This window comes from Martes martes (genome assembly GCF_963455335.1).
Source record: "Martes martes genome assembly, chromosome: 10".
Taxonomy (NCBI): domain Eukaryota; kingdom Metazoa; phylum Chordata; class Mammalia; order Carnivora; family Mustelidae; genus Martes; species Martes martes.
The window spans coordinates 97,224,809-97,247,579 of NC_137898.1; the positions used below are offsets into that span (position 1 = coordinate 97,224,809).

Sequence of the window (22,771 nt, forward strand, 5' to 3'; positions counted from 1 at the left end):
TCACCAAGGTTGAGCACTATTCCGAGACGAGCATTCCAAACACCACCCATCTGCATCCACTGTCTTGCACTACTATTAACAGACTCATGTTCCAGTTGCTGAAAAGAATATAAGGTATTAGAGACCTATAGAAGAGGACCTGTAAAACATGCACAGGTGGGGAATGGAAGGTGAAAGATCTGCTATTCTTTTGGAAGCTGCCGTACACATGACATTGCAAAGAACAATGATCGTTTTCCCAAAAGATGTTTTCAAATGCATGAAATAGGTTATGCAAATTGTGAAGCATGCATCATGTACCTACTTGCTCTGTCACCGTGTAGACCTCAAAAACTCCAGTTTCTGCTCTCCTATGTGGCAATACGTGAAGAGTTGAGATAATGTGGAGAAAAGGAACTCAACTTTTATTAACATTCCCTTTTCCTTTTGCAACTTGACTGTCTGGATTCTCAGGTAAGTATTCTCTCTTCTCAAGCACAGAACTTACCTGGGAAAACAGGAGACCAGGAAGAATGAAAGGGAGAGGGGAAGGAACACTGGGTCAGAGAGAAAAACCATCATGAAGACCAGAGTTTAATGGGACCACAGAGGTAATTTCATTCAACCAAAAATTTTAAATATGAGAATCCTGCGGTGAGAAGAAGTCATGTAATTTACCCAGGGTCCTACCTGTTTTACAGTGAGTGAAATGACTCCTGGCTCTTCATCCAAAGCTTCTACTACTTCATCTTTAGCACTGACATTGAGAGTTGAAAACTTATTTTTGCTAATTTTCTTCCCTGTGGTTTTTATTTTTCAGAGACGTGCTGCCCACTGATACTGCATGCGATGGACATGCAGAATCAGACCACAGTGACTGAATTTATCCTGACTGCCTTCCCTATGATCCCAAAGCTTCAGATCTCCCTCTTTGTGGTCCTCCTGTTTACTTACATGCTAACTCTAACGGGAAATACTGTCATCATTTCCTTAATCTGGGCTGATAGTCGCCTCCAAACCCCAATGTACTTCTTCCTCAGTAACTTGTCTTTTTTGGACATTTCATACACTACCTCAGTTACCCCAAAGCTGTTAGCCTGTCTCCTAGAGGACAAGAAGACCATAACTTTTGCGGGCTGCATCACCCAAATATATTTCTTTTTTTTCTTGGGGACAGTGGAGTTTATCCTCCTGGTGGTGATGTCCTTTGACCGCTATGTGGCCATCTGTAACCCCCTGCGCTATACCATCATCATGAACAGCAGGGTCTGCCTCCTGCTGGTTCTAGGCTGCTGGGTAGGAGCCTTCTTTTCAGTACTGTGTCCAATAATTGTGGTGTCCGGATTGCCTTATTGTTACAGAGAAATTAGTCATTTCTTCTGTGACATTGCCCCCCTGCTACAGGCAGCCTGTATAGACACTCATTTCATTGAGATGATGAGTTTCCTCTTATCCTCCTTTGTCCTTCTGACCTCGCTGATTATCACCATTGTGTCCTACACCTACATCATCTCTACCATCCTGCGCATCCCCTCAGCCCAAGGCCGTCGGAAGGCCTTTTCCACCTGTGCTTCTCACATCACAGTTGTGTCCATTGCCTATGGGAGCAACATCTTCATGTACGTGAGACCCAGCCAGAGCCACTCACTAGAATTTGACAAAGTGACAGCTGTCATGACCATAATGGTGACTCCTCTTCTGAACCCCTTCATTTATAGCCTGAGGAATGAAAAAGTAAAAGAAGTTTTGAGGGACACAATCCACAAAATTATGTCCTTATGGCACAAGAGAACTTGAACCTTATTGCACAGGACAGCTTGAAAGTTTGTGTGCTAATAATGACTATATTCGGCACTTGGACTCCATGTGGAGGAAAGCATGCTTGAAGGCAATGAAGTCAAAGATTTGTGGGAATACATAAAAAGGCTTTTTGCCACATCAGAAACAAGGTATTGCAGTCAACGTCCAGAGCAGGCAATTCAAGCATAGAGAAAATAGTGTGTTTTGAACCCTATTATTGCACTGTCTCACACACAGATTATCATGAATTAATGAAAAATACTTAACTGAAGTCAGAAAACCTGAATTTTAAGCCTGGGTGTATTGCTTTTTGTCACACGACACTTATACTATCTGAACTCTCATTTTCTTATTGGTACAGTAGGAAATCCTTCACAGTTTCCCCCCCTCTCTTTTTCTTTTATGGTCTTAATCTAGATGACCTAAGAAAGGCAACCACAGATAATTGGAAGTTAATGCTTCCTCTAGGTATTAGGATGATGCAAGATGGTTGACTTCATCCCTGACAGCTAAATACTGTAGAAAATAATAGTAATAATAAGAATAACAACAAAAACAAGGAAGAGCAGTAACTTATCCCAGCGTTTGTACAGTGTGCTTAAATGTGAGCTTATATGTTGATACGCATGGAGTTTATAAGAATATAGATTTTAAATCACCTGAGTTCAAAATCCTAATTCCTGGAAGGAGGACCTGATTGGTACAACTGGTGAGAGGTGTCTTCTCCTGATTCATTTCTTTGTAAGAGGAAAGATTGGCAAGGAGTTAAGTTGCCCTCTGTCCTTACCACCACGGAACCCATGCTATGGGATGGGTACTCTGAATGACATGGTAAAAACAGGAACAAGAACTTAGGCATTCCTAAGAGCAAAAAAGTTGTGGCTAGTGTGGTCATTGACCTTCTAGCTACATGGACAATGACTGAGACCCTAAAGTGGCATGGGAGCTCTCACAGACAAGCAGATAGAGAAAGTGCTACCTTAGGAACGGACTCAGAATACTATGGAAGAACCCAGTGGGTCATAAGGTATTGTAACGAACAAATGCTTCAAGATCGAAAGAACGTAGAACAATGTCACCAGGGCTGAAGCAGTCATATAAGGACCTGGTCTGTACTCATTATCAGACACTCCATAAGATAGGATTTGGAAAGTTACCATATCAGTTTCCTATTGCTGCCATAACAAGTTTGGCAGCTGAAAACGACTCAGTTTTATCATCTGACCTTTCTGGAGGTCACATGTCCAAAATCTGTTTCCTGCTCATCTGAGTTGTTGACAGAATTCCCTTCCTTGAAGATGTGGGCCCAAGGTCCTGCTTTCTTGCTGCTAGCAGCCAAGGGCCATTTCCAGTTCCTAGAAGGTACTTCAGTTCTTGGCTCGTCGTCCCCCTTCCTTCACCTTCAAAGCCAACAATAGTGGGGCAGGTATCTCACAAGTTTCAAACCTCTCTTCTTTCCCTCTCTTTCCGACTTGACTGACAACGTTCTCCACTTCTAAGGACTCACTTGATTGGATTAGGCCCACCCCAACATCCAGGATATTATCATGGACTCAAGGTCCTTTTCCTGAATTACATTTGCAAAGTCCCTTCTGCCAAGTTAAGTAACACATTCACAGATTCTGGGGGATTAGGACATGAATATCTTCAGGGGCCATTACTCTGCTTGTCAGCATTGGGTTGCTAGAGGTAATGATCCAGGAAAGAAAAAATTAAGAACAGAGCACAATAGGATTATTCTGAGCCAATACTCATTCCTAAACTCCATGTTTCATCACTTAAAGCAGAAGAGTTTACAAATCCCACAATGTGAAAGACTAGTGAAAAGCAGCAACATAGGAAATACATGTATGAGCTAGCTACATGTGTTTTTATTTAAGTCATTGTTAGGGAATGATGAATACAGCTGGCCCTTTGTGCTGTTTTACTGTTTTCATGAGTGCCCATCTCGCTCAGAAGCTCTGATCTGGTATCACGAACACAGACAAGAAAATCCTGAGCAAATAAGAGAATTTAAACACAATTTTGGTGCCCAAAATTATACCTGGCCCCACGTTGGGCCAGGCTTGAAACTGAAAATATAAAAAGACTTCATAAACTCTGAAAAATAACATAAATATACTGTTTTGCCTTGATGTTGATTATTATTCTTATGATCAACATTGTTATAATACAAGATAATAATATCTATTAGTTTCTACATTGACTCTAGTTAGTTACTTGTCCCAAATTTGGGGACACCTGGAAAGAAGCTTACTTTTCCCATACTATGGGCCCTTTTAATAAGGCCCCAGTGTCACTGACCAAAACTCACTCTTTTGGTTGCAGCTGACTCATCTGGCCTTGGTATGGGAACCCCCAAGCCCTCTACCCATAGACTTTAATGAAAGGATGTGCCCCAGGGCCTGCTTCTCCATACTGTCCCTCCAAGGGTGCCCCTCCCCCACCTAGCCATGCCATGGACCTCCTCCAGACCCATGAGTAATAAACTCTATGGTAATTCCTTTTGCAGTCTGTTGAACTGCAGCTCACCATCTGGTCTCCTCTGCTCCACTTAGGAAATGTTAACTTGACAAATAACAAGGTGGTACCACCACTAACATCAATTTGCTTCATTCTTGAAATGTACTAAAAAGTGGTTGTTTGTGTGTGTGTGCATGTGTGTGTAACACTTCAGAGGTATGTACTTTGTCTGAGATCCTTAAAAACTCTTTATTAAATAAAATTTTGGTGGGTACCTGGGTAGCCCATGTGGTTATGCGTCTGCCTTCGGCTCAGGTCATGATGATCCCAGGGTCCTGAGATCCAGACCTGCACTGGGTTCCCTGCTCAGCAGGGAGCCTGCCTCTTCCTTTTCCCCTCTGCTGCCTCCTCTCCCTCCTGTACCCCTTCCCCTCCCCTCCACTGCTCACTCGCTTGTGAGCTCTCTCTTAAATAAATAAAATCTTCAAAAACAAAAAGGTTAACAGTGAAAATATATTAAATACTAAAATTTTTATAACTGGAAATAGCTTATGCATTATCGGTTTCAACATTATCATCTTTTTAAAAAAGATTTTATTTATTCATTTGACAGAGAGAGAGATCACAAGTAGGTAGAGAGGCAGGCAGAGATAGAGGGAAAAGCAGGCTTCCCGATGAGCAAAAAGCCGGATGTGGAACTCGATCCCAGGACCCTGAGATCATGACCTGAGCTGAAGGCAGAGACTTAACCCACTGAGCCACCTAGGTGCCCCTACGTTACCATCTTTTTAAAAAGGGGGCTTACTTTCTCCAAATGCTGAAAGTAGGAAAGCATATTAATGAATGAATCCCTAGTTAGCTGTAAACAATATCCTTGGGGCAGGCCTACAGTCCAAGATGATAAATGATTTTTTTTAAATAAAAGATGTTAGGGGTGCCTGGGTGGGTTAAGCCTCTGCCTTCGGCTCAGGTCATGATCCCAGGGTCCTGGGATTGAGCCCCATATCGGGCTCTCTGCTCAGCAGGGAGCCTGCTTCTCTCTCTCTCTCTCTGCTTGCCTCTCTGCCTACTTGTGATCTCTCTCTCTGTGTCAAATAAATAAATAAAATCTTAAAAAAAAAAGAAATACATACTTCTGAAATGTACCATATATATGCACACACACACACATAACTACTTTTTAGTACATTTCAAGAATGAAGGAAATTGCCATATGTGGTGGTACCACCTTGTTATTAATTTACCAAGTTAACATTTCTTTTTTCTTTTTTTCTAAGATTCTATTTATTTATTTATTTGACAGAGAGAGGCAGATAGAGAGGGAATACAAGTAGGGGGAGTGGGAGAGGGAGAAGCATGCTTCTGGCTGAGCAGGGAGCCTGACAAGGGGCTCAATCCCAGGACCCTGGGACCATGACCTAAGCCAAAGGCAGATGCTTAACAACTGAGCCACCCAGGTGCCCCCAAGTTAACATTTCCTAAGTGGAGCAGAGGAGCCCAGATGGTGAGCTGCAGTTCAACAGACTGCAAAAGGAATTACCATAGAGTTTATTACTCATGGGTCTGGAGGAGGTCCATGGCATGGCTGGTTGGGTTGCCCTGTGTCCACAGCTGGAGGGATATAGTTTATCTAGCAAGTGGATGTTGTTTGACATTTCTGCAGGTTATTTTGATCTGTTCCCCCTTCTATCCCCATACTGAAGAGGAATAGTTTAAATACCTAGTCCTAGTTGAGTGTGGGAAAAGTAAGCTTCTTTCCAGGTGTCCCCAAATTTGGGACAAGTAACTAACTAGAGTCAATGTAGAAACTAATAGATATTATTATCTTGTATTATAACAATGTTGATCATAAGAATAATAATCAACATCAAGGCAAAACAGTATATTTATGTTATTTTTCAGAGTTTATGAAGTCTTTTTATATTTTCAGTTTCAAGCCTGGCCCAACGTGGGGCCAGGTATAATTTTGGGCACCAAAATTGTGTTTAAATTCTCTTATTTGCTCAGGATTTTCTTGTCTGTGTTCGTGATACCAGATCAGAGCTTCTGAGCGAGATGGGCACTCATGAAAACAGTAAAACAGCACAAAGGGCCAGCTGTATTCATCATTCCCTAACAATGACTTAAATAAAAACACATGTAGCTAGCTCATACATGTATTTCCTATGTTGCTGCTTTTCACTAGTCTTTCACATTGTGGGATTTGTAAACTCTTCTGCTTTAAGTGATGAAACATGGAGTTTAGGAATGAGTATTGGCTCAGAATAATCCTATTGTGCTCTGTTCTTAATTTTTTCTTTCCTGGATCATTACCTCTAGCAACCCAATGCTGACAAGCAGAGTAATGGCCCCTGAAGATATTCATGTCCTAATCCCCCAGAATCTGTGAATGTGTTACTTAACTTGGCAGAAGGGACTTTGCAAATGTAATTCAGGAAAAGGACCTTGAGTCCATGATAATATCCTGGATGTTGGGGTGGGCCTAATCCAATCAAGTGAGTCCTTAGAAGTGGAGAACGTTGTCAGTCAAGTCGGAAAGAGAGGGAAAGAAGAGAGGTTTGAAACTTGTGAGATACCTGCCCCACTATTGTTGGCTTTGAAGGTGAAGGAAGGGGGACGACGAGCCAAGAACTGAAGTACCTTCTAGGAACTGGAAATGGCCCTTGGCTGCTAGCAGCAAGAAAGCAGGACCTTGGGCCCACATCTTCAAGGAAGGGAATTCTGTCAACAACTCAGATGAGCAGGAAACAGATTTTGGACATGTGACCTCCAGAAAGGTCAGATGATAAAACTGAGTCGTTTTCAGCTGCCAAACTTGTTATGGCAGCAATAGGAAACTGATATGGTAACTTTCCAAATCCTATCTTATGGAGTGTCTGATAATGAGTACAGACCAGGTCCTTATATGACTGCTTCAGCCCTGGTGACATTGTTCTACGTTCTTTCGATCTTGAAGCATTTGTTCGTTACAATACCTTATGACCCACTGGGTTCTTCCATAGTATTCTGAGTCCGTTCCTAAGGTAGCACTTTCTCTATCTGCTTGTCTGTGAGAGCTCCCATGCCACTTTAGGGTCTCAGTCATTGTCCATGTAGCTAGAAGGTCAATGACCACACTAGCCACAACTTTTTTGCTCTTAGGAATGCCTAAGTTCTTGTTCCTGTTTTTACCATGTCATTCAGAGTACCCATCCCATAGCATGGGTTCCGTGGTGGTAAGGACAGAGGGCAACTTAACTCCTTGCCAATCTTTCCTCTTACAAAGAAATGAATCAGGAGAAGACACCTCTCACCAGTTGTACCAATCAGGTCCTCCTTCCAGGAATTAGGATTTTGAACTCAGGTGATTTAAAATCTATATTCTTATAAACTCCATGCGTATCAACATATAAGCTCACATTTAAGCACACTGTACAAACGCTGGGATAAGTTACTGCTCTTCCTTGTTTTTGTTGTTATTCTTATTATTACTATTATTTTCTACAGTATTTAGCTGTCAGGGATGAAGTCAACCATCTTGCATCATCCTAATACCTAGAGGAAGCATTAACTTCCAATTATCTGTGGTTGCCTTTCTTAGGTCATCTAGATTAAGACCATAAAAGAAAAAGAGAGGGGGGGAAACTGTGAAGGATTTCCTACTGTACCAATAAGAAAATGAGAGTTCAGATAGTATAAGTGTCGTGTGACAAAAAGCAATACACCCAGGCTTAAAATTCAGGTTTTCTGACTTCAGTTAAGTATTTTTCATTAATTCATGATAATCTGTGTGTGAGACAGTGCAATAATAGGGTTCAAAACACACTATTTTCTCTATGCTTGAATTGCCTGCTCTGGACGTTGACTGCAATACCTTGTTTCTGATGTGGCAAAAAGCCTTTTTATGTATTCCCACAAATCTTTGACTTCATTGCCTTCAAGCATGCTTTCCTCCACATGGAGTCCAAGTGCCGAATATAGTCATTATTAGCACACAAACTTTCAAGCTGTCCTGTGCAATAAGGTTCAAGTTCTCTTGTGCCATAAGGACATAATTTTGTGGATTGTGTCTCTCAAAACTTCTTTTACTTTTTCATTCCTCAGGCTATAAATGAAGGGGTTCAAAAGAGGGGTCACCATTGTGGTAAAGACTGCCGTCACCTTGTCAAATTCTAGTGAGTGGCTCTGGCTGGGTCTCACATACATGAAGATGTTGCTCCCGTAGGCAATGGACACAACTGTGATGTGAGAAGCACAGGTAGAAAAGGCCTTCCGACGGCCTTGGGCTGAGGGGATGTGCAGGATGGTAGAGATGATGTAGGTGTAGGACACAATGGTGAGTACCAGGGAGGTCAGAAGGACAAGGGAGGATAAGAGGAAGTTTATCATCTCAATGAAATGAGTGTCTATGCAGGCCACCTGTAGCAGGGGGGCAATGTCACAGAAGAAATGACTAATTTCCCTATAACAATAAGGCAGTCTGGACACCACAATCGTTGGGCACAGTACTGAGAGGAAGGCTCCTACCCAGCAGCCTAGAACCAGCAGGAGGCAGACCCTGCTGTTCATGATGATGGTATAGCGCAGGGGGTTACAGATGGCCACATAGCGGTCAAAGGACATCACCGCCAAGAGGATAAACTCCACTGTCCCCAAGAAAAAAAAGAAGTATGTTTGGGTGATGCATCCCACAAAAGTTATGGTCTTCTTGTCCTCTAGGAGACAGGCTAACAGCTTTGGGGTAACTGAGGTAGTGTATGAAATGTCCAAAAAAGACAAGTTACTGAGGAAGAAGTACATTGGGGTTTGGAGGCGACTATCAGCCCAGATTAAGGAAATGATGACAGTATTTCCCGTTAGAGTTAGCATGTAAGTAAACAGGAGGACCACAAAGAGGGAGGTCTGAAGCTTTGGGATCATACGGAAGGCAGTCAAGATAAATTCAGTCACTGTGGTCTGATTCTGCATGTCCATCGCATGCAGTATCAGTGGGCAGCACGTCTCTGAAAAAAAATTACAGGGAAGAAAATTAGCAAAAATAAGTTTTCAACTCTCAATGTCAGTGCTAAAGATGAAGTAGTAGAAGCTTTGGATGAAGAGCCAGGAGTCATTTCACTCACTGTAAAACAGGTAGGACCCTGGGTAAATTACATGACTTCTTCTCACCGCAGGATTCTCATATTTAAAATTTTTGGTTGAATGAAATTACCTCTGTGGTCCCATTAAACTCTGGTCTTCATGATGGTTTTTCTCTCTGACCCAGTGTTCCTTCCCCTCTCCCTTTCATTCTTCCTGGTCTCCTGTTTTCCCAGGTAAGTTCTGTGCTTGAGAAGAGAGAATACTTACCTGAGAATCCAGACAGTCAAGTTGCAAAAGGAAAAGGGAATGTTAATAAAAGTTGAGTTCCTTTTCTCCACATTATCTCAACTCTTCACGTATTGCCACATAGGAGAGCAGAAACTGGAGTTTTTGAGGTCTACACGGTGACAGAGCAAGTAGGTACATGATGCATGCTTCACAATTTGCATAACCTATTTCATGCATTTGAAAACATCTTTTGGGAAAACGATCATTGTTCTTTGCAATGTCATGTGTACGGCAGCTTCCAAAAGAATAGCAGATCTTTCACCTTCCATTCCCCACCTGTGCATGTTTTACAGGTCCTCTTCTATAGGTCTCTAATACCTTATATTCTTTTCAGCAACTGGAACATGAGTCTGTTAATAGTAGTGCAAGACAGTGGATGCAGATGGGTGGTGTTTGGAATGCTCGTCTCGGAATAGTGCTCAACCTTGGTGAACCTCTAGTGCATGCTTGTGTAACTCCGTTGCAGCTGTGTCCTTGGGTGTTTTATTTTGGGGCTAATCTTTTAGTTTTATGGGCAAATGACCAATTCATGAACCTGAGCTAGGATCCCTCTAGGTTTGAAGCCACCGAGTTCCCCCTAAAGGAAATCATTTTCCCCAGGCACTCTGTCTGGGAAAAGTAACTCCTAGCCGCCCTTTTTGCCTTAGAGACTCCCCCCTTTCTTTTCCTCAATGATTTTCCGTTTGAAATGTTTGCTCTGATTTTTCTGGCCCTTGTAGTTGCTCATTATTTGTATTTCCCATCCATTTATTCCAACAATCAATTGCTTTTAAGTTATCAAAGGACCCCACAGGGGCTGATCTATTGAAATAGGGTCTTGTACTGTCGGTTGCCTTGCACCATAAATATTGTGATATTCACCCTTCCCCCACTGCTCCTGCACCCAGGTCATACGCTTCCTGACTGATAACTACAGCACAAAAAGGCATAACCATATCAAACATAACTGGGTGGACGCGTGTTAATGTTGCTGAGGTCTAATGTAGACACAGAAGCGAGCATGGTCTGTGGACAAGTGGAAATGCTTTGAAATCCCTTTCATTTCCCCCTCCCCACCTTCCTCACTGCCCACACTGGAGAGGAGCAGGTGTCAAGGCAGACAGAGGTGGAGTCTCCCGCAGCTGCCAATCATCTGTCCCACTGTTCCTTCCATTTATCTCGCCAATTGTTTCCCAACCTCCCCAAAGTCCTCCATTTTCCTTCCTGGGTATTTCTTCTTTGATGACGCTGAGAGGAGCTTGATTCCCCCCTGGTGTTGTAAGTTAGACAGGTTGGGATCTGCAATAGCTCGGTGCCATCTTTAAACAAGATTCTGGGATGGTCGGACACAAGTGGGGTTGCTGTTGGCCGTGGTTGCCATGGGGTCATATAGGAATGGAAAAAAGGCATCGAGAGCTTTCTGTTCTGCTGTATTTGGGTCAAAGAAACTCTGAGAAGAGGGAAAGATGTATCCTTGCTCTCCTCAGGGAGTCGCTTAACTTCATGATAGTGGAGAACAAGCTGGCTTTGTGTCGGTCTTCTCTAGATGACCTCTGTGTCCTGCTGGGCCCGTCCTGTCTTGGGGGAAAGGTTCTGGATTATGAAAATCTGCGTCTACGAATTTAATTAGAACCTTGCCAAGTTAAGGCTTTCATTTTGGAGGAAGACTGTTCTTCATTACCATTTGTGGGTCCTTAAAAAGTGGCATTCAGGGGAGCCTGGGTGGCTCAGTGGGTTAAGCCTCTGCCCTCGGCTCAGGTCTTGATCTCAGGGTCCTTGGATTGAGTCCCACATCAGGCTCTCTGCTCAGCGCGGAGCTTGCTTCCCCTCTCTCTCTGCCTGCTTGTGATCTCTCTCTCTCTCTCTCTCTCTCTCTCTGTCAAATAAATAAATAAATATCTTTTTTTTAAAAAAGTGGCATTCACTTGCACACTGGCACATTTCAAGATTCCAGATTTAGTCAGAAAAATGGAGACTAATGGAAAAGAAACTGGCCACTGTAGCTTTGGATCTTTCATGACACTCCTAAGCATCGTGTCTTACGTGTTTCCTAAAATGAGGATGACGACAGGGACAGACTGAGGTCCTCAGCTAGAGCCTATGTCTACAGTGATGTATGTGGACTTGGTGTTCAGTACATGTTTGTTAAGAACATCGGGATGGGGGTGCCTGGGTGGCTCAGTGGGTTAAAGCCTCTGCCTTCAGCTCAGGTCATGATCCCAGGGTCCTGGGATCGAGCCCCGCATCAGGCTCCCTGGTCACCAGGGAGCCTGCTTCCTCCTCTCTCCCTGTCTGCCTCTCTGCCTACTTGTGATCTCTGTCTGTCAAATAAATAAATAAAATCTTAAAAAAAATAAAAATAATAAAAAAAGAACATCGGGATGGGGAAGGAGGAACAGAAGAGGACTGAGATGTGGTGGGGGGTGGGGATTAGAGATATTTTGGGATCTTTGCTGCTGTCAGTAAAATGTGACAAAGCTTAATTGCAGGCCGAGTACATTAAAGACTTTCATTTACATACTTAGAGGAAAGCTATCATACTTGACAGCTGCCTTCACTATAATTTTGGGGAGAGCAGTAGTTACACTTTAATTCATAAAATATACATGTAAACAAATTTAGTGAGACTCAGACTGCTTAACATATAAATATGGATAATTGCATAATAAAGTATACTTACCTCCTACTCTCTGTAGCACCCTTTGTGTTTTCTGTCCTCGGGTATGTTAGGAAACTCAAACTCTGGGGTTTTTTTTTCCATACTGCATTCCCTCCGTTTTTCTGTCAATTCTGTGACTGCTTCGGTGTTCAATTCTGTGTAAATCTCAGTCCTAGTCCGAGACTTTTCCCCGTGTGGTAACTAATCCCCTTCCCAAACCACACCAAATGGTTATTCAGTGTTTGCTTACGGAGTCCATCCTCCTTCCTCTGAATGGAAAACTGTCCTTTTCCATAACGTCTGTGTCTTTTTTTCAGTTCCTTCTCGGATGCCCACAGCCAAAGTGAAGTCTGGACTTACACCAGGGAGAAGTCCAAGCGTTACAGTACCTGTTCACGTTTCCTGGGGCCCACCCAGTGTACCTGAAACTCAGAACATTCCTCTGAGTTCCAAGTCCCATGTATCCTGTTGCACGTAGTGGTCAGGAAGGGCGGAACAGCGAGGTTTGGAGCTGAATGGAGGAGTCACCGCAGCCAGATCTAGAGCAGGTCCCCTGACTTCTATTCTGGCAAAAGTGGCCGAAGGCTGCCCAAATTTCAGCGGGGTTTTTTTCTTTCTTCGCTTCAGGAATGTAACTTTCGTGTATTCAGTGAATTTCGAGTTCTTCTGTGGATCCATCCTGACTGTCAGAAGAATTCATGTTTGCCTGCACTGAAGCATCTCTCTAAACTGTCACCCTTCCTTAGGTCACCCCTGCTCATTCATCGGGTGTCCCAGGACTTGACTTCACGTAGCACCACCTTCACTTACTCTCTGCAGGAATCAGCCTGACTCTGCCTCTACGAAAGTGCTTACATCGGGGTGAACTGCGGTGTTTAATGAGATCTGGCGCTCACCTTCAGAGACTTGGCTTACAGCGGCACCTGGGACTATGGCATAAAAGAAGGTTAATGATTATTCCTGCAGTCGGAACATCAGAGTGGCAGTAACTACTCACAGTTAGAAAGTTAGGGTCTCCTGGGACACACTCTTGGTTGTTTATTTTATTATTTAAAGAGAAACTTAGAGAGCATCAGAAAAGTAGAAACTTGGAGAACTTAAAACATGTTTTTTTCTGAAATGATTGTCATGTATTGAAATAAGCTTTAAGCTGCTTTCCACAAAGAGATCCTTTACATAGATTGGTATGCCGGTGTGCATATTTTAAATCCATTGTATTGATGTACAAGGTACACATGATGGACAATTTAAGTGCAGAGTTGGTTGAGTTTTGACACCTGTGTCCCTTCACGTAGCCGCCAGCACCGTTATGATGGTTTACAATATTTCCATTTTCTTAGAAACTGTTGTGCTCTCTTGCAGGAAATGCTCTCCTCTCCCCTACCTCAGGCCCTGATAACCACTGATGTGTTTCCTGTCAGGGTAATTTGCATTTTCTTGCATTTTATATAAATTCAGGCTTACTTCATGTAGTCTTTTGTGTTTGTTTTCTTTCACTTAATCAGATACTTTGAAGTTAATCCACGTGTTTCAGGTGTCTGTGGTTTCTTCCTCTGTGTTATGGAGGACTATGTATAATATAGATTCTGCAGAATTATCACAGCCTGTTTATCCATCAGATGATGGAGACTTAAGTTGTTTTCAGTACTGGTTAATATGAATAAAGCCTCTATGAACCGTTGAGGTCATGTTTTTATGTGAATATTTGTTTTCACTTCTGCTGGATACATTCTGAAAAGTGAGATGACTGTATTTTATGGTAGGAATATGTTTAATTATAAGAAACTGTCAGGATGTTCTCCAAAGTCATTGTATCATTTTCCATTGTACTGGCAATAGAGTGACTCTCACACTTCCGTATCCTTACTAATGCTGGGTGTTAGCAGTCTTCTAAATTCTAGCCAGTCTAGTGCATGTTGGTGGAAATATCTGATGTATTATATATTTTTTTTTTACTTTTTCAGTTTATGTGATGTATAATTGACAAATAAAATTGCATATATTTAAAGTGTTCATCATGAAGACTTGACATAAATCTATATTTTGGGAAATGATTATCACAATCAGTTACCTGACACATTCTTCACCTCATATTGTTACTTTTTTTTTTGGTGAGTGTGTTTAAACTAGCTACTATTTAGCAAATTTCAAGCACACAATACAGTATTATTAAGTGTGGTCACCAGGCTGTACGTTAGACACCCAGAGTTTATTCATCTTATAATGGAAGGCTTTGTGCCCTTGGCTACCATCTCCCCATTTTCCTCTATTCCGCATGTGAGTGAAATCATTAGGTATTTGTCTGACTTGTTTATAGCAGCATTATCTAGAATAGTCAAATTATGAAACAGCTCAAGTGTCCACTGACTGATGAATGGATAAAGAAGAGGTGGCATAATGATGGGATATTATTCAGCCGTAAGAAAAGAATGAAATCTTGCCACGTTTTGCAACAACATGGTTGGAACTATAAAGTATAATACTGAATGAAATCAGAGAAAGACAAATGCCATATGACTTCACTCCTCTGTGGAATTTAAGAAACAAAACAAATGAACAGGGGTGCCTGGGTGGCTCTGTGGGTTAAAGCCTCTGCCTTTGGCTCAGGTCATGGTCTCAGTGTTCTGGGATCACATCGGGCTCTTAGCTCAGCGGAGAGCCTGCTCCCCCCCACTCTCTCCCTCTGCCTGCCTCTCTACCTACTTGTGATCTCTGTCAAATAAATAAATAAAATATTTTTTAAAAAAGAAAAAAGAAAAGAAACAAAACAAATGAACAGAGGGGATAGGGAAAGAGAGGTAAGTGAAGAAACAGACTCTTAACTATAGGGAAGAGACAGTTCCCAGAGGGGAGGTGGGTGCGGGGAGGGGTGAAATATGTTTTGGGGATTCAGAAGCACATTGTTGTGATGAGCACTGGGTGTTGTACAGAAGTGTGGTATCACTATATTGAGTACCTGAAACTAATATTACATTGTATGTAATACAAGTAGGAATTTAAATAAAACTTTAAAAAAAAAAACTTTATTTAAAAACTTTTTTAAATAAAACTTTTTTTAAAAGATTAAAAAAAAACTTAAAAAACTTGCTGTGCTAATAGAGACAGAGGCCCTAGATGGCATCTGAAACTCTAGAATAATTATTGTTGGAGAACATTTTCTATTGGTCAATGACTTTAAAAGGATGAAAAGTTTTTTAAGCATTAATTTTCTTTTAAATAGATAAAGCAAAATATCATGAAAATCCCCAAGGAAACCTACCAGGTCAATTTGGCACCATCTAAAACTTTGTAATTGTGATTAGGTCGTTCAAAACCAACATTCTTTTGTAACAATATTATTAATTAACTTCCTTTAACCCATATCCCCAAGAGCTGTTTTCATCTAAATCTCTAAGGAAAATAAGCCCATGAAAAAGCACAGTTCATCCACTTATGGAAAAAAAAATTCGTAGAAGAGAGGAAACTTTATAGAGAAAAAGAATAGGGTAACTTTTTAGAAAATATACAACTCACCTTTAATCTTGGCAATTCAGTGTATTCAAGACTATTTAGTAAAATCTCTGGTGGAAAATTTAGTATTCTAGTAACAGTAAAGGGGGACCACGATACCAAAAACTATACTAAGTTCCCCTCGCTGGGCTGTCGCTTGGCAAGGATGGCGTAAGAAGGATTCTGCATCAGCCACATCTGAGTTAGTTGTATTGGGTTTTATATCCAAAACAGCCCAGTTACTAAATAATTCGAATGATTGAGAATTAACCAAAGACTCAGAACTAGCCTTCTTGTAAGAGGTAAAATACCTGTGAATTGAGAATCAATGATTTTCAAGGATAATTTTTTTAAAGAGTCAAGGACGATCTACTCTCATCCCGCTAATTATTCCTGCAAGGTTTTCCAGGTTCTTAACATTTTACTACCACATTCTCTACTGCAAAACCAGACTCCAGAATCATTTTGTGTGGAACTCATCCGGGTTCCTAGATCATTAGGGTACTTAAGGGCTACTATGGGGAAAAAAGTGTTTGGTTGGAAAGGTCAGAACATGAACGTGTATTTGGAATTTACAAAGACAGAATTTTCCATTCAAGATGAGAGCTTTTCATTCAGCCAGTGCTAAAGCAAGGTAGAGATTTCCCACTCACTGAAGTCGTCCAAGCCATGGCTGGATGGATATGTGGTGAGGATGGTAATCACAGGGACACATACTGGGGTTAGGTGGTTCAGTGACGTAGTCAATTTTATTTTATCTTTAAGAGATGTTTCTAGGAGCTAGACGTAGAAATAGAAGTGGCAAGAGAACAATTTCAAAGTACAATATCTAGAGTAGATTCACGCACACACAATAATCACAGTTGTCTTGCTGTCTCCGTGTACGAAACATGCTGGACAAATCTTACATCATCTATACAATCGATAAAACGTAAGTATACTTTTTCACCTATGTTTTATTGACTAATATAGCACTTTTGTTAAATGTATCTTCTCGTGTGTATTCTCTCTGATCTGTCATATTCTTAGTGGGGTCAGATGCAAATCTGGGGGATTCAGATTAAGGATGCACTAAGAATATTCTTGAAATTAAACTTTCCGTAATTTGTTGTTATTTGTTCAAGAAACAGATCACTCTAATTTTTCATCTCCTTTGAGTTTATCTCAATCCTTTCTGCACGAAGCCATATTTTTAGCAAGATTCTGTTAGATATTGCCACACATATGATTTAATTTAAACTTCACAGTAGCTCCTCTTGAGTGTTATATTCATCTAACACTTGAATCTGGAAGTGTGAATTATCATTTTGAACAGCCTCATGGAAATAGTAATACAACACACACACAAAACAGACTCTTAGTGCCTCAGACAGAAAGTTCACATGAGATTTCACTTGCTATTACGTTGGTATCAGTATACATGATTAGCCACTTCTGTGCGATGATTTATAGAAACATTTGAGAGCTTGTATGAGTTTGAGCACATACACACATCCATAATATCATCACCACAATTAAGGAGACAGACACACGCCAGACCTCCCAGAGTTTCCTTCACAGAATCACTTGTAAGGGTCATATACTGTCTGATTCCATGGATGGCCCCGTGAGATAGTCAGCCAGTTGTTTGGTGTTGGTTAACTTAGATGATCAATATTTCCTTCCTATATAGATAATGACTGAGTAAATATTCTTGCACATAAATCAAATAAAACTCATCAAATTGTGCCTATTAAATATGGGCTGTTCTTCGTTGTTGTTTTTTAAGATTTTATTTTTAAGTAATCTCTACGTGCAACATGGGACTTGAACTCATGACCCCGAGATCGGCAGTCCCATGCTCCACCAAATGAGCCAACCAGGGACCCCATGTGCAGTTCTTTGTGTATCAATTGTACCTCAAAAAAGCTGATGTTAAAAAATGAGTGTGCAGCATTCTAGTAATTGACATGGAAGGATGATGATTATTATTTAAAAAAGAAAAAGAAGAAAAGCCCGTTACAAAATAGTATGTCAGCCTCATTTATTTTAGATACATATGTAAGTAATTTAATTTTGAAACAGCATGGAAATACATTCACCAAAATATAACAGGTTTGCTTACAGATTGTAATTCTGTTTTTCACATTTGCATATTCAAATTCTTTGCACTGAAAAATGTGAGGGTTTTTGTGGGGTTTTTTTGTAATGGGAAACACTTAAAAAACGAAATAGGAAGGCAAAATTTTTATCTTAGTAAAGGAGTAGGAAGGGAGGTGGGCAAAAGGAAAAAAAGGGGAATAACCTCTAACTTATTTGTTAAGGAGGTGCTCAGTAAAATCTAAGCAGAGCATGGGCATTAGAGCATGGATGCTTTTAACCTAAAATGAGGATACCGGTGCCAGAGAACATTTCTCAGATACTGGGATAAAGAACAACTAGATGATCTTGATGTAGTTTTATTATTTCAACTAATCAAGTAAATAAAGTGAGCTACATTATCTCTATTTTACCTCCTGTGTATAATCTGTACCTCTTTGATTTTATCACATTGTCTAGTGTCCCCTTAAATAATCAGCCAGAAATAAATCAGACAAAGACAATTATCGTACAATTTTACTTACATGTGGAATCTAAAAAACAAAACAAATGAACAAAATAACAGGCTTGTAAATACAGACAACAAGCTGGTGGTTGTCAGAGGGGAAGAGGTGGGAAAATGGGATTAAGAGGACTAAACTGGGGCGCCTGGGTGGCTCAGTGGGTTAAAGCCTCTGCCTTCAGCTCGGGTCATGATCCCAGGGTCCTGGGATGGAGTCCCATGTCAGGCTCTCTGCTCGGCAGGGAGCCTGCTTCCTCCTCTCTCTCTGCCTGCCTCTCTGCCTACTTGTGATCTCTGCCTGTCAAATAAATAAATAAAATCTTAAAAAAAAAAAAGAGGGCTAAACTTTTAGTCATAAAATATATAGGTCACAGAGATGAAAAGTATAGTATATGGAATATAATCAATAATATTGCAATAACGTATGGTGTCCCATGGTAGCTATACTTATCATGATGAAACCAAGTAATTCATAGAATTATTGGATGAATATGTTGTACACCTGAAACATTATATGTTCATTATACTTCAATAAAAAATAATCAGCCAGATATGTGGTGTATAGCTTACATACTTCACAGAATTTGGAGAAGGTAGGTTGTGGACCCAGGGTGTAGCCTAAATATAAGATACTCACTATGCCCTTTTGATGTGTTACCTAAAGTGATTAGCAGGAGCCATGAACCATTGTTCCTTTCAGATACTTCCGGTCTATTTCCATAGGTCTATATATGCAAGGAAAAGACTTTCAAAGCTGAGACTCTGGAGATCACCAAATATGGCAAAAAAGAAATCAACCTTTATCTCTTGTGGCAGGTCACCAATGTCAACTGCTCAAGTGAAAGAAAATTTGTTATAGAAAAGGCTGGAAAGTATTTAAAAGAATTTCCCTCTCAATGACTGTAAACTTCAAAAAAAAAAAAAAATAGTTCTTGTTAAAGTGTGAATCAGTACTTTATAGCACATTTTTAACCGGGAAAATGAAGCTGGGTGCACTGAAGAGAAGAGAAATGTCATTTAATGAGAATGAATAGAAATTTATCAGGGGAAGGAAGCTTAGAGGATTTTTTAAACCATTCTTCTCCCTTCATTTTATGGAAAAAGTTGTGTCTAAACAGTATTTTCATTTTCCCAAGGATGCCCAATAATGACCTTCCAATCGAGGGCTAAGCCCTTGACCCATCTCCCAATGGAAGACACGCTCCACAACACATTTTCTACAGATATTTATAAACTTACCTCCTAGGCTGATTTTCATTTTCTTGTTTTTTAAGGGAGACCAGGCCTACTGTGTAGCCACGGCCATGGGAAATCAGAGCACAGTGACTGAATTCACCCTGATCGCCTTCCCTGCTCTCCTAGAGCTTCGAATCGTCCTCTTTGTGGTTCTTTTGCCGACTTACACATTAACGGTCACAGGAAACATTATTATCCTCTTCCTAACATGGACCAATAATCGTCTGCAAACCCCAATGTACATTTTCCTCAGCAATTTGTCCTGTTTAGATATTTTATACACCACGGTTGTCACTCCAAAGTTGCTAGCCTGCCTCCTAGGAGAGAAGACCATACCTTTTGCTGGCTGCATCACTCAAACATATTTCTACTTCTTTCTGGGGACAGTGGAGTTTATCCTCCTGGCGGTGATGTCCTTTGACCGCTATGTGGCCATCTGTAACCCCCTGCGCTATACCATCATCATGAACAGCAGGGTCTGCCTCCTGCTGGTCCTGGGCTGCTGGGTGGGAGCCTTCCTGTCCGTGCTGGTACCAACTGTTGTGGTGACAAGGCTACCTTACTGTAAAAAAGAAATTAATCATTTTTTCTGTGATATTGCCCCTCTTCTGCAGGTGGCCTGTGTAGATACGCACCTCATTGAGCAGATTAACTTTCTCCTATCTGCCCTTGTCATCCTGAGCTCTCTGACATTCACGACTGGGTCCTACACCTATATCATCTCTACCATCCTGCGCATCCCCTCAGCCCAAGGCCGCCGAAAAGCTTTTTCTACCTGTGCTTCTCACATCACGGTTGTGTCCATTGCCTATGGGAGCAACATCTTTGTGTACGTGAGACCCAATCAGAACTATTCCCTGGATTTTGACAAGGTAGCTGCTGTTCTCATTACAGTGGTGACCCCTCTTCTGAACCCTTTTATTTATAGCTTGAGAAATGAAAAGGTGAAAGAAGTGTTGAGAGAGACAATGAACAGAGTCATGTCCTTGATACTTAGGAAAACTTGACATTAGTGTTCATTATATCACACAACATTTTTTATCTTCAGCACATTCATTCTGCATCAATATAGTGCCAGGTGGACATTTCAGAAACCTGAGACTGTGTCAACAGAATGAGCGATGGCCACACCAAACTGAAGGACCTTCTGCTTACATCTAGGGGGAAAAAAATCTAACCCACCAACCCTTGTATATTCATGGTTTTAAATCATGAAACATCACCTAAATAATATCCAGAGGTTTCCAAATCCAGTCTTGGCTCCATCGGTTTATTTTCCAGGTGACTTTGACCATGTCACAACTCATCTGAGCCTTGATGTCTCCATCTCTAAATGAAATAATAGATAATAGTGTATCACGACTCGTACCAAGACATGTGAAGTTAGAGCATTTTAATTTCTTGGGTTAGGCACTCTTGAAAATTTCAAGAGATGTGGTTTTCACCTTTTGTTCCATTTACCTAGATCGAGTAAATATGATGTGAGAAGTGAGGGGAAAAGAGGTAAGTGAGACTCAGGATGCCATCAAGCTTCTGGCTATAAACTTGAGTGAGTGCTCTCTTCGGCAGCGCATAACACTAAAATTAAAACAATGCAAAGAAGATCACCTTTCCTGCACAAGGAAAATATGCAAATCTCTGAAGCATTCCATATCATTTGGTGGCAGATGATAACTAGACTTATCATGGGGACCGTTTCATAATGTCTAAAAATATGGAATCACTACAATGTATACCTGAAAATAACTTGTATGTCATTTACACTTCAATTTAAAAAAGAAGGTGTGCCTAGGTGGCTCAGTGGGTTAAGCCTCTGCCTTCGGCTCAGGTCATGATCTCAGGGTCCTGGGATCGAGTCCCGCATTGGGCTCTCTGCTCAGTGGGGAGCCTGCTTCCCCCTCTCTCTCTGCCTGCCTCTCTGGCTACTTGTGATCTCTCTCTCTCTCTGTCAAATAAATAAATAAAATCTTTAAAAAAAAAAAAAAGGTACTAAACAAAAGAAGGAAAGAAAGAAAAAAAGAAAGAAAGAAAACCTGAGTGAAAAATGGAGATATTTGCCAAGAAAAGGAACATAAGAAGGGCAGGTCATGAGTGACTTTGGTAAAATGTTTAATAGAATTTTGGGGGTGAAAGCCAAAATAAGGAGAATAGCCTGCATATATAAAGAAACAGAATATAAACATAGTCAACACTTTCAAGAGGGTTAGCTGAGACAATAAACAGTATGGTAATATAAAGGTAACATGGGTTCGAAAATATTATTTTCTGACAGGAGATGTGTTTGCTTTATAAATATTGATTAGAGGAGTATAGTCGTGGCCTTAGGCTGAGGCAATCAGTGAAGGACTGATATGATGGGTTACCAGAAACTGTCAAAGGTAAGGACATCAAGAACATGAGGAAAAGGATAGTTACTAGCAAAAGTTTGTGTTGCCTGCTGACAAATAGGAATTCATGGATGCAGAGTGGACCCTATAGCAACCAGGTGAGAATTGTCATAGTCCTTTTTGATGGATGGCCCAAAGTGAACACGAAGAAGAGGCTAAGCACCTAACTTCAGGTAGAAAAATGGCCAAAGAAAAAGTATAATTTTTAATAATGTGTGCAGAATACAGCAAATGAACCAGGTCCATCAGTGAGTAATATAATGTGTAATTATATTTCCAAGGAAATGACTCATTCTTCCATTTGCCAAGTATTGTTTGGTGCCTATAATGTACCAATAAGCATAAGAGACAAAACTTCTGCCCCCAATGGATATAAATTACAATAGAGGGAGACATACAATAAGAAACTGATACAGGGGCGCCTGGGTGGCTCAGTTGTTTAAAGCCTCTGCCTTCAGCTCAGGTCATGATCTCAGGGTCCTGGATCGAGCCCCGCATCAGGTTCTCTGCTTGGCAGGGAGCCTGCTTCCCCCTCTCTCTCTGCCTGCCTGTCTGCCTACTTGTCATCTCTGTCTGTCAAATAAATAAATAAATAATCTTAAAAAATAAGAATAATAATAATAATGACTTGGACTAGAATGATGGCAGTGGCCATGAAGTGAAGCAGGTTAATTCACAATATATTTTTAAAAAAAAATAAAGAAAGAAAGAAAGAAACTGATCTAGAAAAATTATAGAAAATTTACAAAAATAAGGCAGGGAAGGGGAATAAAAGGTTTTGGGATAGAGTTTTGATTTTAAACAAGGTGGTTAAGAAAGCCTTTTCTGAGAAGATGACCTTCGAATAGACTG

At 40.9% G+C, this 22,771-nt stretch overlaps 3 protein-coding genes across 3 annotated transcripts; 2 read left to right on the top strand and 1 right to left on the bottom strand.

The window, feature by feature from the left end:
• Positions 1 to 828: 828 nt before the first annotated feature.
• On the top strand, positions 829 to 1,776 carry LOC308350523 (olfactory receptor 6M1-like; the record flags this gene model as incomplete). The annotated part of the gene is made up of 1 exon (XM_080815860.1): positions 829 to 1,776. One exon carries the CDS (start codon positions 829 to 831, stop codon positions 1,774 to 1,776), a length of 948 nt encoding a protein of 315 aa, XP_080671986.1.
• Positions 1,777 to 8,247: 6,471 nt separating this feature from the next.
• On the bottom strand, positions 8,248 to 9,195 carry LOC308350661 (olfactory receptor 6M1-like; the record flags this gene model as incomplete). The annotated part of the gene is made up of 1 exon (XM_080816171.1): positions 8,248 to 9,195. One exon carries the CDS (start codon positions 9,193 to 9,195, stop codon positions 8,248 to 8,250), a length of 948 nt encoding a protein of 315 aa, XP_080672297.1.
• Positions 9,196 to 19,600: 10,405 nt separating this feature from the next.
• OR6M1 (olfactory receptor family 6 subfamily M member 1) lies at positions 19,601 to 20,539 on the top strand (the record flags this gene model as incomplete). Its single annotated transcript, XM_080816450.1, has 1 exon — positions 19,601 to 20,539. One exon carries the CDS (start codon positions 19,601 to 19,603, stop codon positions 20,537 to 20,539), a length of 939 nt encoding a protein of 312 aa, XP_080672576.1.
• Positions 20,540 to 22,771: the final 2,232 nt, after the last annotated feature.